General features: G+C 41.1%; 1 protein-coding gene across 2 annotated transcripts; it reads left to right on the top strand.

The window, feature by feature from the left end:
* Positions 1-1,021: 1,021 nt before the first annotated feature.
* On the top strand, positions 1,022-15,077 carry LOC105426312 (serine protease filzig). Of its 2 annotated transcripts, none has more exons than XM_011637470.3 (10): positions 1,022-2,105; positions 7,432-7,910; positions 8,882-8,926; positions 10,409-10,660; positions 12,750-12,838; positions 12,917-13,002; positions 13,258-13,395; positions 13,537-13,673; positions 14,063-14,220; positions 14,372-15,077. In XM_011637470.3, the coding sequence occupies exons 2-10, from the start codon at positions 7,439-7,441 to the stop codon at positions 14,528-14,530; spliced, it is 1,536 nt and encodes a 511-aa protein (XP_011635772.2). In that variant the 5' UTR covers positions 1,022-2,105; positions 7,432-7,438; the 3' UTR covers positions 14,531-15,077. The 2 variants fall into 2 exon arrangements, with proteins under 2 accessions (XP_011635772.2, XP_088936416.1); XM_089080290.1 differs by lacking the exon at positions 1,022-2,105 and adding an exon at positions 4,597-5,293.
* Positions 15,078-15,156: the final 79 nt, after the last annotated feature.

The following is a 15,156-nucleotide window of genomic DNA, read 5'->3' as shown; positions in this document are numbered from 1 at the left end:
TTCTTTTTTTTTTTTTTCATGCTCTTTTTCGGTAAAACAATAGTCTACATTTATCCTCAAAACGGTTGGCTGCAGTTAACTGTTTCACACTGCCTTAAAACGTTGGAGGGATATTATGCAAATTGCACTATTTTTTGTTCGTCTAACACACACAATGCAACAAAAGTGGATCGGTATCTGATTAAAAGATATTAATTGTAATTTTAGATATGATTTTCTATCGTTAACCGGCGAATTCTTTGGATGTTTTGTAGATGTTTTTCGATGGGAGATGAAATTTTTTTTCTGCGCAAAAGTTTCCATGTAATAAATGTACTTTCATTCGCACATTTTGAAATATTCGCGCGAACTCTCACCTTAATTAATTAAATAGAAATGTCAGGTGTCTGTAACTTTCTAGTATGTCAGAAATTAGGCACCTTCGCTACACTTTTGTGGTTATTAACGAACAAAGGAACAATGCGACGAGAAATTAGGCAGACCGTCACAGATTTTCGTGACTCTCGTTCATTTTTTTTGTACGTTTTAGAAGATATATCATAGATATTTCGATTTTGCGCCTTTTCGCAACAATCAATATTTATTTATTATCTCCATTTATCTTATATCAATACTTGGATATAACAAAAGTGCAAAGATACGCTAATACGTACGTATTACAAACGCGTTATCACGTCACCGCGTTATCACGCGTCACCGCGTATGACGAAAATGTGCGTAAAAGATTATAATAATTTCCTTCAAAAAAAAAAAAAAAAAATTAAAATTGTTTCGTTATTAAAAAGTTATCGCATATCCTTCCGGCATAAACTTCCATTTCCATCATCGGGAATCAGACGGACTGTTACGGAAGGTCGGCGAGGCCAACGGCGGATAATGGAAGGAAAGTGGGAGAAGAGGAGAGTCATTCTGGGCTATTGAAGGACAATCACGGGTCCTCCCCGCGGGCGCCAATTCTTTTTTTTTTTTTTCTTTCTTTTTTTTCTCTCTCCGATCCGGATGTCGTGGATTGGCGGCGGCGCCGGTGGCTCTCGTGCACGGATAGTGGGGGGAGACACACCGCGAGAGAGTTTTACGTACCGAAATGAAACTACTCGACGGAGAAAGTGAGAGCAGACGTAGCGGTGGACACCGACGAGACGACGAGCCAGGCGAGCAGGCGTTCTCCGGGCTCCCTCGACGAGAGAGGATAGACGTGGTGCGAGGCCTCCACGCGATGTGGATCTTCGCCACCGTGTGAGTAACCGACACGCTTCATCGGTCGTGCCCGAAGTGCTCGATTCTTTTACGTCGAAAGGGAAAGAAATTCTCCCCCTTGAAATTGGAAAGAAAAATCGGAGAAATTGGAAATTGGGAAATTGAAGGACCTTCGTATGACCGTCGTCGTCGGTTGTCTGTCGGGTGGAAGTGAGGAAAAAAATAAAATAAAAGAAGCACTGGTAACGAATTGGCGGTCTGAAGACATGAAGGAGAAGACACCCGTGACTTGACGAGTATCAATTCTTCAAAAAAACCCAGGCGGCATTTCGAAGATTCTTACGTGAGTCTCGAGTCACGTAAGCCTTAGCTACTGAAGTGCGATAATAATGGCACGATAATAACGGCCGATAATTAATTATTGGTATAATCGTTGTATTATTATCGTATAATTCGTAATATCGTATTATCGAATATACGACACGACACATCGTTATCTCTCTGCAGTACTCTCTGTAAATCTCTGTGTCTATCTCCGTGTCAATCAATCATAGAAAACCGAGAAGTTTTTAATTATTTATCGTGATAATACCGTGAGTGATTTCGACGTATAAATTGGACGTTTCGTGGGAGACGTGATCGTCGGAAGTCAGGAGGATAATCGACGACGAATATACGACGAGGAACATACCCCCGCCGTAATACCCCCCCCGAAAGGACCACTTGTCGCAACGGTATCTTCAATTGTGTTATGGTGCTGAGGACTACCTCGGTAAGACGAGGCAGACGAAGAGGTCGCAGAAGAGAGGGCGGCAGGAACAGCGTCCTGGCGGGTTCCCTCTGAGAAATCGCTCGCATTGCTTCGATCGGCCGAGGAGAAATCCGGGAAGGTCACGTCTGGTGAAGCGGTGAGTGCAGTCTCACGCCGATTTGTCTCCCCCCATCCCCTCCCCCCCCCGTCGTAGACCGTCGTTGGTCTATTTTATTCCTCGCGTTTTCTATTTTCTAATCTTAAAACACCAATATAAAAAGAATACAAATATTCTGGGAATAATTCACATGAATAAGACAGAAACGGGCGCCTAAAGTAGCGCCTAATGAACATTGTTGGTAAACTGAGGTGTGAATATAATATAAAATACTTCTTTAAAAAAAAAAAAAAAAAAAAAAAAAACTATGGGGAAGTGTTATTTATTTATAACGAAGAGAAAGCAATTCGAAAGAGAAAAGATTGCTGTTGCGCTTCTGTAACGAGACGATGCAATTTGAGGTTCATAATCAGGTCGTATGTGTAGTTCATTATCACGGAGAAACAATATTAGAGGTAGGCGTTTTCTAAAACGTAGCGCAACGTCGAAGGATCTGATCTCACGATCAGAAACGCGTATCTCTCCATTTTTTTTCTTCTTTTTCTTCTTTTTTTTTTTTTTTTTTTTTAACAACGCGGTCTGCGTAGAGCGATCGACTCGCAACTTCAAAAATAAAAACTTTCTCCCGTGGTTTCTTCGCGCGCTTGATTATGCGACTGATAAATGCGCGATACGCGGAGAACGCGTCTCAAAGCAGATCAAATTTATTCGATTTATTGTTCGGAATGTATGTATCGACGAAGGCGATAGGCGAAGGCACGTAGAACGGGGAACGCTCGGTTTCGTTTCGTTTCGTTAGGCTTAATGTGTGATTAAATGGTAGTTACTGTAAAAGCGGGGAGAAAGCAAGATCGCCTCCGAGGAGAGCACCTATCTTTCCAAAGAGAAGCTATCAGCCGTCTCTTACGTATAAAAAGTATGTTAAGCGAAAAGCGCAAGTCGGTGCGTGCGGTGATTTTGATGCAGCGCGGCAATCGGTGCCAGATTTATTCTCGACCTGGATTTCAACGTAGCCCAACATTATGCCTAATAACTGTGTGTTACATTAATGCTTTCCCAGATGCGCAGATTTAATAATAGGAGCCCGTTAAGAAGGAAACACTCCAATTGGATATTAATTTTAGATAATACGCAATTACGTTAAAATTGGGTAAATCTAAAGGGATATTTTTCTTCGTAATCGAATAAGCGATTTTGCGTGATTGGATTAAATCTATCTACTAAATCTTCCGCGCGGAGATTTCACCTGCGCACTGCACCGATCTTATCGAGCAATTGTGTATCAATTAACACGATTTACAGCGGGAGCTTGTTTTTCGACGAGACAAAATGGCCGCTGGAAAACACGCTTCTCGATCTTAAAGCGAAAACGGTATATATATATATTTCTGTTAATTTTACAAGAAGAAAGTCCCTCCGCTTGATTTTGGAAAGAAGACGCGGTTTCACAAGAAGGCGCGTGATCGCCGGTTTGAAGAAACGAATTTTCGCGTCATGTGGCCGTAGTGTCGCCTCGGCCTCAGAGGTGGGTTTTTTTTAAACTGCCATCCTCGTAGGCAGTGAAAGTACTTCCGTTCTTTCTCAAAACGAAACGCTCGCGACGCCGCATCAAGGATGCACGCTTCGGTACCGTTGTACACGCATTGCCCAAACACACTTCTCGTCGTTTACGTAACAGAATTCGATAGAGGTCTGAGGAGAGAAACGTTCATCGGATTTCCAAGAGTCACCGTACGAGCAGACTTTTAACTCGAATGTCATGTCGAATTGTTTAAGAGTCGTGAGAGTAGGAAGCAAAATGGTCAATAGAAATTTTGATTAATTCTTAATATTTTGATATTAATTTCTTTCTCCAATATTTCTTCCATATTTCAACATTCGATATTTCTTCAATATTTCAATATCTGACGTTTCTTCAATATTTCTTCAATATTCAATATCCGATGTCTTCGAGATTTCTATCATAATTTTTGTCTAATTTACAATCGTTGAAAAGTATTCTATCATTCTTCTGAAAACGGCCCAGAAACAACGAGAAAAGATTCGTTATACAATGGAAAGTGTTCGTCACGAAAGATATCGGTGAATTAGACCGCGAAAATGCTTATTCTTTCCAAGGCCACGAATAAGATCAGCGGCTGCGATGCCAAGATTTCTTCGGAGAAGAAACTGGTTTCTATCATTCGAAAGGAAACGCGGATGCGTTTTCGAAACAAATTAATACACACAAAGATGAATTTCGAATATCTACATAGAATCCGTTCAATCCGTCTTATTCCTATCGCTTTACTTTGATAAGGAACAGACGACAAAGGTCGCTTACGTGCGCTATATCCGGTGTGGTTACAAAGAATGAGTGTGATCGGAGGATAAGAATTCCCCTCGACGTATGTGAACTTGGCAGGCTTGGTCTAGATAAATTTATACAGCCAGTGTCGCCAACCTCAAGAGTCAATTCCGTTATCTTAACGGTTAATTAAATATTACAGAATTAGCGCAACGAGTGACGTATAAAACGATCATGAAAGCGTGAACGATCATCGCAAACGCTATTTATTTCTATCTTCGTTAAAAATAATCGGCAACGAGTGATTTTATAGAAATGCATAATGACAGAGTACTTATCGATGTAATACGCCATTTTGAAATATAATATACTTACCGAGCCCAGAATCGTTCTCTTATGCGTTACGTTATACGGAAAATTAATAGCCGGTTAATAGATGCCGCGACGCTGATACGCTTAATGACCCGCGCACGATTTGATGGCGCCTCATTTTCAGCGAAATGCGATGTTGTTTAGTTTTTATTTACTTTTATATAATTCCGTATCGCCGATATTATCGTCGCGGCTCGGCGACGCGGCGGCGCGTGCAGCCGAGCTTTTCTCCGTGACGCTTGGCCAGCTTTATTGTTGTCGTCGGCCATTACGGTGTACGCGATGCGTCGGAGGAAAAATCGTAACCGATCCTAGCGCAGCGCGGAACGCGAGAACGATTATTCTTTCGATTTTGGCGAAAGTAATGGCCGAGCTCCCGCGCGATGCGCGGGAGAAAGTGATGGGTCTCCGCCGCTTCTTTAATGCCGACTCCACGTGCGCGTTTCGAGATGGACCCCGCGGGAGGGAGCGAAGGGGATGCAATCGGAGAATCGATCCGTGTGGATGCCTCACGTGCATTGCTTTCACTGACAGCTGAAAACAGACACGGCTTATCTTCAGTCGGCGGGTAGGCAATACTGATGATATAGAATTATTGCGATTTCACGAATTATTGCGACGGTTAATTGTCGTCTTTGATTCCCCGCCCTCTTCCCCCGCCCTCCTCCCCCCTCCCCGAGGGATGAAGTAACGACAAACGAATCTAGCTGGAATTGTCATTAGGATATTCAGTGTCTAGGGGAAAAAAATAAACAGTACGCAATCCATCATCCAGTGTCGTGCGATCGTCATCGCAGTCCGATTTCACAATTCAATATACACTTGGTCTTTTATTGCGTATCGAGGTGCGCTTGACGGACGCTTGCAATTTAAAAAAAAAAAAAAAATCACAGTTTTGCTGATCGATGATCCTTGAAGCAAGAAAAACAGAAGAGAATCGCGACCGGGCATTATAAGGATCGGGGCAAATGCGATCGCTTTATAGCAATCGAACACTTTCATGGTGAAATTCGTCGCATGCGCATCGAATTCGCGTGCGTTCGCGTCGCGTTTTGCGACGACGCGGGGGACGACGAGGGGGATGTAACAGGGGGAACAACAAAAGGCTTTGGAGAATGACGCGGGACAACGATTCGTAAGTTCCGTCGCCGTGGCGGCGGCTGGCACCACGTGAACGTGAACTTCACACTGCCGTGCACGCAAGAAGTACACTTTCACTTCTAGTGGATCCATACGACGTGTAGAGCCAATGACCTACTAACACATCGAACCGTTCTCATCTCCATCCAGCAATTGGTGCTGGCCCGGCAAGGCCGTCCATCGAGAGATTATTTAACGAACAATTATATCCTTCTCTTCTTTTTTCCTCTTGGCGCTTTCAACGCCTCAAAAGCCGGCCGTTGTTTGCCTAGGCTGAATAATGCTAATGAAATACGCCTTTCATATGAAAATTTGATTTTTCTGAGAGAAAAGATCTGATTCAGAATCTATTCGTTACACTTCCACTTGTAATAAGAGCCTAGGGATTCGTTAATTAATGCAAAATTAATTGTTTTCTAAGAAATTGAAACGTTAATATTATAATTATATGAGCGCATGGAAATTGCAGAGGTTTACAGGTTTCAGGCTTTAAAGCCTGTGTTAATAGACAAGGAAGTTTTATTAAAATTTACCGATGCATCATTTTCTCTCGCTAATGCCGTTCATGGCCGATAATTTCGTTCGACAGAGATGTTGGTGGATTTAAACGCGTTCAGTGAATCTTTCTCGCGTATAAATGCCATGATCTTTTGGTTCCGGGTGAACCTCTTTACTTTCACTCGTTACGGAGGATCGTGACGCAAACTGGATTTCGTCCCGTCACGAGGAATTCACGCAGGCTACACGGAAGTTATTTTCTATTTTGCCTCGTTTGTCTCCATACGGGATATTCCCGCCTACCCGTCATCTCCGAGTCGCGAATAATAATATAATAATAATAAATTTGGAAGGAATAACGGATCGTTTGTCAAAATGTTGAAGGCGCTTTTTAAAAATTATACCTTTGATGAGTGGAACTTTGTTCGGAAAAAACATCAGTAAGTTTAAATATTATCCTCTCAAAATATATCGTGTAATTTATCTCCGCGGCATTTCTCGTCGTTTCATATACAGAAGCGATACTTATATGAACGATTCGGTGCCAAAAGAAAGTTCTTCGATTTACCGCTACCGATAATTGTGGGTACAAGTAGCGTGATATTCCTCGACGTCGGATCAGAATCTCCGATTCCACCTGGCTGCGAATCCAAACGATGCGTATTTCCTTTCGCTAGGAAACAGGCGTTCTAATATCTGGCACCCGATGATGATTAACGACTCGTGAAACTCAAGGAGAAAATCGGCCTGAATCGAGTAATGACGAGATTGTCTAGAATCCGAGGTGTTATCGTAGGTGGAAAGATGATTTAAAACGCCTTGTCTGATACACATTTAGAATCAATTTCTACCTGAAATGTAAAGTCTACATTTTTCATGTTCGAGTCTGCGCGATAATACTTTTTTCATAAATTACTTACGTTCATTATATTTCTAATTATGTCTTATTTTATAATTTCTCATTTTATTATTTTCACTACTACTTTATTTTATAATTTTTTAATAATTTTATTTTCAACGAGAATACGTGAATTTTAATTTTAAATACCAATTTTCAATTTTTCTCAGCAAAATAATGGGTGCATCGAAGCAGCGTCATTGGCTTCTCGCTGCGGTCGTTCTGAGTCTGTCCTCGAGCTTGATGGCGAGTGAGGTGCAGCAGTTCACCAACTCTGATAGCCCTTCGGCTATCGATGTGCGAAGAGACGAGACCAATCGTACAGGAATGGCGGCGATTCGCCGGCGAAGATACGTGCGGTTTCCAACGGGATCCGCTTACCTCTACGAGGGAGGCCCGTCGGCACACGGCAGGAACCTTGGACCTCATTCGACCGCGCGTTTCGTCCCGCAGTCCATCAGCTCGTGGAGGCAACACAAGTCTCTATGGAGAAGCCCCGTGACCGCCGATTACAACAGGCCGGTTATGTCTCACCGGACACCGCGATTGATATTTCGCGACAACGATTTCCTGCCGCCCATCGGAGGTGGTGCAGCCTCTTTCTTCCAGCAGTCCAATCAGCTGCCAGATTTCGAGGACGATGTTAGAGGTAAGATCCTCTCGAGAGGAGAATGAGATATCCTCCAGTGTTTTAATTTATTGTTACTTAAAACCCTTTATACGATCGAATTTAAATTTAAATTTTAATATTAATATTATAATAATTTAATATTAATTTAAATTTTAGATAGATGATAAATTTTTCTCATCATTTCCGCGTTCAACTATAATTATTTCAAAACGACTTTTTTCCCTAATAAAAGTAAAAAGTTGCTTTTTCGAACTTTACTGTAGAGTACAAGTAGCAATGTTCAATATTCAAATGACTCGGAGTCACGCTCGTCAAATGTTGCATTCTTGACGCTTTAAACGCTTAAAAAATTAGAAATTACGGGTTCAGACGCGTGTAACACTCAGACATATTGCATATTGTTTTATGCGCAGGTTCGCGTTTATCGTTGCTCATTATTCTTTGAATGCGTAATAAGTATTTTCCCCCTTTTTCCCCCTTTGTTCGCGCGTAATCTCGCCTCCTCCGTTCTTCGGTTTGCCGTGTAAATAACGCTTCATCGGTAAGGCGCTTAGAGAAGCGTGCGAATAAGGCAAATAACGGGTCATACGAAACTTTCGAAACGTTTCAATTACAAACGAACCGACATAACGTATCTCCGGCACGATTGAGTGAACTTAGCCGCGAGCATAAGCGTGTAAGGTATGTAATGTCGAACGCAACAAACTGTAACAATCGCCGATTCGCATCTTCATCTTCACAAGTAGCAATTGTGTGATACATAAAAACGCCAGATATAGTCAGACGCATCGGTATTTTAATCTCTGTAAAAAAAATTATGAGAATAAAATTAATGAATGTCTCTTAATTTTTTTGTATAACTAATTCGATTTTGATTCCTTTCACTTTTTAAATTGAACGGGCCGTTCTTTTCGTAGAGAACTTTCTTTCTCTCTTTTGTTTCGCAATAACTGCGCTTTTCCCGAAATAGCATCCCGTCTTTATTTCAGATCTCCGGAAGCAGACGCCGGAGGACTATCCCAGATTGGAAACAGGTACGTGTTACTTGCCTGGTGGAATTGCAAAAAATCAATTATCGGTCGTAGAGATAACATCATTTCGAGGAATGTCCGATTCTTTTCAAGTTCGCTTGTTTCTCGAGTATTTGATTACCACGGTGACTTTGTCCTCTCGCAATAAAAACTCATGGAAAAAAAAAAAAAAAAAATCGAACGATCAGTCGCGCAACGTCCCACTTCTTAATGGTGCGCGAAACTTATTTCCATCACAGTCGACGACTTCCGTCGTGGTCCAAGACGCGGAAATCGTTACGCCATCATCGAACGTTGTTACACCGAGCTGGTACGAGGTCCTTTTACGATTGTCCGAACGTCTCTCCATAGAAAGTCTGAACGACGTCAGAAACGACGATTTACATTATCAATGTTTACATATATCAATGTTTTTTTTTTTTTAAACAAATGAAATTATTGCCTTGAACAATTTTGTTCTGATAGGTTTCAATAGGATTTAATTCCCCTTGTTTTAAATTAATATGCAATATTCTATAGTAATTATTTTAAGCCGCACGTATTTAATTACGAAATATATATTATTGAATTACTCGCAAATTATTTAAAAAATTCCGCTAAAAAATATTTTTACCCTAGAAAAAGATCAAATCAGCTCGACAAGATCAAATCAGCCACACTTCGCGCGGGACATAAATAGATAGGCAGGCGCGTCGTGTCGATCGATCGCATTTTTGGTTCGATCTAAAGTATGATAATGATCGTACTAGTTTTGAACCAGATTTTTCAAATCCGAGTTTTAACTCGCGGTCGTTTCGTTTTTTCGAAATTAGACTTGGAGTAATCGGCGGAGTTAAAGCGAGGACCACCCTTCGATTATCGAGAATTGCATTGATCGAGCGTCAATAATCGGAGCATCCGGTTAAAAAAAAATGAATCGGGAATACTTGTATTTCGTGAAGAAGTCTCAACATTTTTTACCTTGACATATGTTGCGACAACAGCGTGTATCGATATACAGTAGGCCAGGATTCTGTGCGTTTTATATAAATAATTTTTTAATTTTTAATTAATCGATATTCGACCACGAGTCTTTATCAAGAGCGTTTCTATTTTCTGTTAACGTAATTGCACAGATTAAGGTTATTTAGGTTTAACAACCGCAATAGCACGTCTCTCCGTAAATCTGTCCGGATTTTTCCTTATTTTCTCATCCGGACGCGCGGCCGCACACTTATACATAATCGATATCCGATATCGTGAGAGGAGTCTCTGTCGGGGGCGTTTCTATTTCCGGCCAGCGTAATCCATGCTATTGAGATTAGATTAGGATGACGACCGCAATAATGACGACTTTTCGCGAGTTTCTCTGCTCGGACCCTTTCCTCTTCTCGCCCGAGGCGGAAGTGCGAGCACGGCCGGCACTGATGGCTCGACAGTCGTTCGCAGGACAATTACGCAACTTGACAGTCGCGGCAAGACAAGAGCATTCCATATTTTCTGCAGAGACGCGCCAACAAAAAAGACCGCTGTGGAAAGGCGACGATACATTGTGCGCGGACGGACGGAGCTGCGAATTTTTTCTAATGTGCTGGATGACGGCTGGCCTATTGGACGGCAGCTGCGGCGGCATTATGTTCGCGTGTTGTCAGCGGAGAGACCCTAAAGCTCTCACTGATTATAACCTGATCGAGTCGCCTAGAGATCAGTCTCGACCGCTTCCGCTGGATTTGTACACGGAGACCGCCAGTGACGATCGTAAGTCCTCCCTTCGAAAAGCATGCCGTCCGCAAAGTCTAGCACTTCGCACTTCGGAAGCATGAGGTCTATCCCTCTGTATCTCTGTATTTCTTTTTTTCTTTTTTTTTTTTTTTCCTCTGTCACTCTCTCTCTCCCACCTCGAGACTCTTTGTCGGATCGAGATTGTGATTAGATTGGAATTTACCTGAAAAAATTAATCGGAAAAAAGAAGAGTCGCTCTCAAGTGTCAAGCAAGCTTTTTTTCGGATCAAGTTTCAATCTAATCCCAATCTCAATCTCAATCTTTAATCTGATATGAGTGTCTCTTCAGATTCTCAACTGTTTCACGACCCACACATGTATTTCGCATGTATTCCAAGAGCATGTACTCCTCGCACGCCATTTTTATTCCCGACGATGCCGCACAATTTTCTTTTCAGATTTTCCTCTCATCTGTCATCTTTTCTGTCCCCTTCTAATATCACAATTCTTTCTTCCTCACGTACTTTACGCTCCTTCGCTCTTTTTGATTCGCACCTACTTTGATACGCAACCCACGAGCATGTTAAATAGTCACATAAATTTCTATTTTCCATGCATGTTCGCTCAGTGATGATTTTTATTTCGGTAATCATATCATGTTGTGTTTTTCCGCACAAATATCCGCCTAAATTCCCGTAAACCTGTCTGTCGACGGTTACAAATGGCCCGTCTCCTTGATCTTGATTCTTTCGCGCTTTCCGCCGCGAGGTAAAAACGTAACCTTGTTAAAATCAAACGTTCGTTTGCGAAGCATTCTTCATTGAGTAATGACGGATGAAAAGCTGCGCGATGGAGATCGTAGGTCAGTTCTTACAAAGGGACAATATAAACTCTTGAAATCGATAGAAAGCGCGGCAGGCGAGTGGATGTAGGTACAGCTGTCGTCGTCCGCGGATTAATTTTCTAGATGGTGAAACGTGAAATTTTTTTTTTCTGCACTGCCATCGGCTCGTAAAACTTTGGCGATCTATACTTCGCCTCTTTCTCAGACAGACGATAAAATGCTTCGCTGCGTTCGCGACAATCGAGTTTCGCGCACTTTTACTTTATATAAAGTAACGCACTAATAAGCGCGCGGATTTGTTCGCGACTGACTGACGGATCGTCCTTCGTATAAATCATCCAAATCATCTAATAAATCTAAAAAAAAAAATGTCTCTTAGCTCTTTTACAATTCAAATGAATTCGTGGAACGCATTAATAAGGTTATATTAATAAGGTTAACACTTGGAATTCTAATTCTCCCCAAAGTGTTGTGATTCCAAGTAAATAACAGTGTCGCATGTGTGTGTGTGATGTGTGTGTGTGTGTGTGTGTGTGTGTGTGTGTGTGTGTGTGCGCGCGCGCGCGTGCGTGCGTGTGCACGTACAAAAGTATAAATAGTTATCGTAACAATTATCAAGGGGTGTCATTTATTAAATTTCTCTTATTAACTTTGACTAATGTCTGTATAAATATTGTTCTCTCTTGTTGCTTTTTTGATCGGACGATTCGAGTGATCGATACAATATTGGAGGTTAATTATTTCATTATTATCGAAATTATTCGATTACAATGCATGGTCTAACATTGAAACAGGAAAGAAGAGGTTGTTAGAGAGTCACCATATTACTCCAAGTCCAATTTCGACGTAAGAAGAATGGAGAAGAGACATTTCTCTTGCGTCAATTACCACACACCTTTGACACAGCTCGCGCGACTTCGACTTTTAAAGACGTTGATTATTATGGAACTATGTTTAAGCGTTATTGTAATTACGAATTGCGACACAGCTAAAATTGCCAGGATTCTTAGTGTACCAAACAATTTAGGATTCTCTCGTTTCATTTCTTGCAAAAAAATAATTTTGCGCTCAACTATTTCATATATATATATATATATATATATATAGGTATTATTTTAATTGCTGTCCTTTGTGTCTCCGGAATTAATTTACTTAACTCCTGCATTCTAGAAGAGAAAATTTGGTAACTCTAGTTTGTCACGCCAAATAATTAGACAGCCATAATTATAATTGCGGCGACACCTTTAATTGCACGCGAATCCAGGCAGTTGCGTTTTACAGATTGCGGCATACCGGTCGTCTCGAAACAAATCGCCCAGAGGAGGATCGTCGGCGGCGACGACGCCGGCTTTGGCAGTTTCCCGTGGCAGGTCAGACACGACGATAACGCGAAATATCTCAGTTCGAATTTCAAACCTATTGTTTAAAATCGTTTCTCGCTTCGACAGGCTTACATACGAATCGGATCGAGCAGATGCGGTGGCACTTTGGTCAACCGATTTCACGTCGTCACCGCTGGACATTGCGTTGCGAAGTGAGTGCGGAATAATCCATTTGCTTGTTTTACACGTACATACATACACAATTCATTAATTATCAAATTTTAAATAGAAATTGATATTAATTGAAATAAATAAAAATAAATAAGTAAATAAATTAGTAGATAATAAATTCTAGAAAAATAAAAAAATAAATAAAAAGAGTAAAAGTAATAAGTAAAAGTAAGTTATAGTATAGCAGTAGTAAGTTATAAATAATAAGTTAAATAATAAATTTTTTTTTATGTCAGAGCGTCGGCGCGACAAGTTCAGGTTACCCTCGGCGATTACGTGGTCAATTCTGCGAGCGAATCTCTGCCAGCTTACACGTTTGGAGTTCGAGAGATCAGAGTGCACCCTTATTTCAAATTTACACCGCAGGCGGATAGGTGTGTGTTTCGCATATAGTATTACTGATTAGTATTTTATCAAAATCCGCCATATAAAACATGTGAATGCTAGACAGAGTTGTGATAAACAAACTGAGGCCTATCGATTTCATGTCACTCACCCATCATATTACTTGTCAGGTTTGACGTGGCTGTGCTTCGATTGGACCGACCAGTTCATTACATGCCCCATATAGCGCCGATATGCCTACCAGAGAAAAACGAAGATTTCTTGGGACAATACGGTTGGGCTGCGGGATGGGGCGCTTTGCAAGCAGGTAGCGTTTTATTTATTTTTAAAAAAATTATGTTTTATATTTTTATCCAACGATATATTTTTTTTGCACTTTTTATCTCTAGCCTTATAAATTGAAATTTTTTAAATTAATGTAATTACTGAAATACAATTTTTTGCACCATTAGAAATGAAATGTTTAACTTCTATTGTAACTTGCGAATTGAAATCTTGTTACTTGTTCTTGACAATTTCATCTCGTTATTTAAATTAGTTTATTAGGAATGAAGGTTTCTTGAATTTACTTAATAAAGCAAGATTCTTGTCTGAACATTTATAGCTGAATCTTCCTATTGTCTGATTGACACACTGATCTAAAAATATATATATATATATATATATATATATACTTATTTGAGTTATTTTAATTAGGTTCCAGGTTGCGACCCAAGACGTTGCAAGCGGTAGACGTGCCCGTGATCGATAATCGCCTATGCGAGCGATGGCATCGATCGAATGGCATTAACGTTGTCATTTATGACGAGATGATGTGCGCCGGTTACCGCGGCGGCGGTAAGGATTCGTGTCAGGTAAGCGATTTCATCATCATGGGTGTGTAGTATTTGAACGATGAATCGTCGTTCCGTTTTCTTCTTCTTCTCCTCCTCCTCCTCCTCCTCCTCCTCCCGTTTCTTCCCCCCGTACATTTCCTCCAAAATACGATAGTCATCTGATTCTCAGGGTGACAGCGGAGGTCCGCTAATGTTGGAGAAAACTGGTCGGTGGTACCTCATCGGCATCGTTTCCGCCGGTTATTCCTGCGCGCAGCCCGGTCAACCGGGGATCTATCATCGCGTGGCCAAGACCGTCGATTGGATCACGTACGTCATAAACTCGTAGCGTGTCCTCGACCGCGGGAGAATTAGCCCTCGGGGGAGCTCTGAGAACGCCTGAGCCGCGAATTTTGCATGACACAAAGTTCGGGCGGTTCTTCGTGCCGAGAGTAATAGAAATCCAGGAATCGCGAATTTTCCAGAGATCAACGTGACGCGGGGATAGAAAGCGATTAACGAGAGGACTAATTTAAATCGAAGTTTCTCGAAGTTCGAAGAACGCGGATTATAACAACTAAAACAAAATTATTAGCCATTTTATCGAGATGCAAAAATAATTTTAGGATGAAATCGTAACGTATCGTAACGTGTCGTGTTGTGTAATATCGCGCAATTCCGCGTTTCTACCAATATTGTTGCAAAAGCGAAACAAAGGACCGACGGTCCCTTTTAAATATAATACGATATTTTATATATATAGGTATCTCTATTGACACAGGCGGGTGGTGCAAGTGTGTTGTAACTGTAACGATGTGTAACGAATGCGTTGTAAATTATGCGTGTATGATATACGTATGAATTTGCGTTTAATAAATACTCTGTTTTTGATTTCATTATTGGCTGATTAATTATTTTTTTCCTTTTGGTTCCTCTTAATCGCAGCGGTACATTGAGTGTTTCTGTTAATTAATA

This window comes from Pogonomyrmex barbatus, unplaced genomic scaffold (assembly GCF_055798465.1).
Source record: "Pogonomyrmex barbatus isolate J1 unplaced genomic scaffold, ASM5579846v1 scaffold3, whole genome shotgun sequence".
NCBI lineage: Eukaryota > Metazoa > Arthropoda > Insecta > Hymenoptera > Formicidae > Pogonomyrmex > Pogonomyrmex barbatus.
The sequence above is the reverse complement of the archived record's forward strand: the minus strand, read 5'-3'. Positions and strand labels throughout refer to the sequence as shown.

Coding starts and splice junctions, on each gene's coding strand:
- LOC105426312 (XM_089080290.1), top strand. CDS start 5,148: ATGCCGACTCCACGTGCGCGTTTCGAGATGGACCCCGCGGGAGGGAGC. Junction 13,396..13,536: donor TTTACACCGCAGGCGGATAG/GTGTGTGTTTCG, acceptor ATTACTTGTCAG/GTTTGACGTGGCTGTGCTTC. Junction 14,221..14,371: donor GCGGTAAGGATTCGTGTCAG/GTAAGCGATTTC, acceptor TCTGATTCTCAG/GGTGACAGCGGAGGTCCGCT.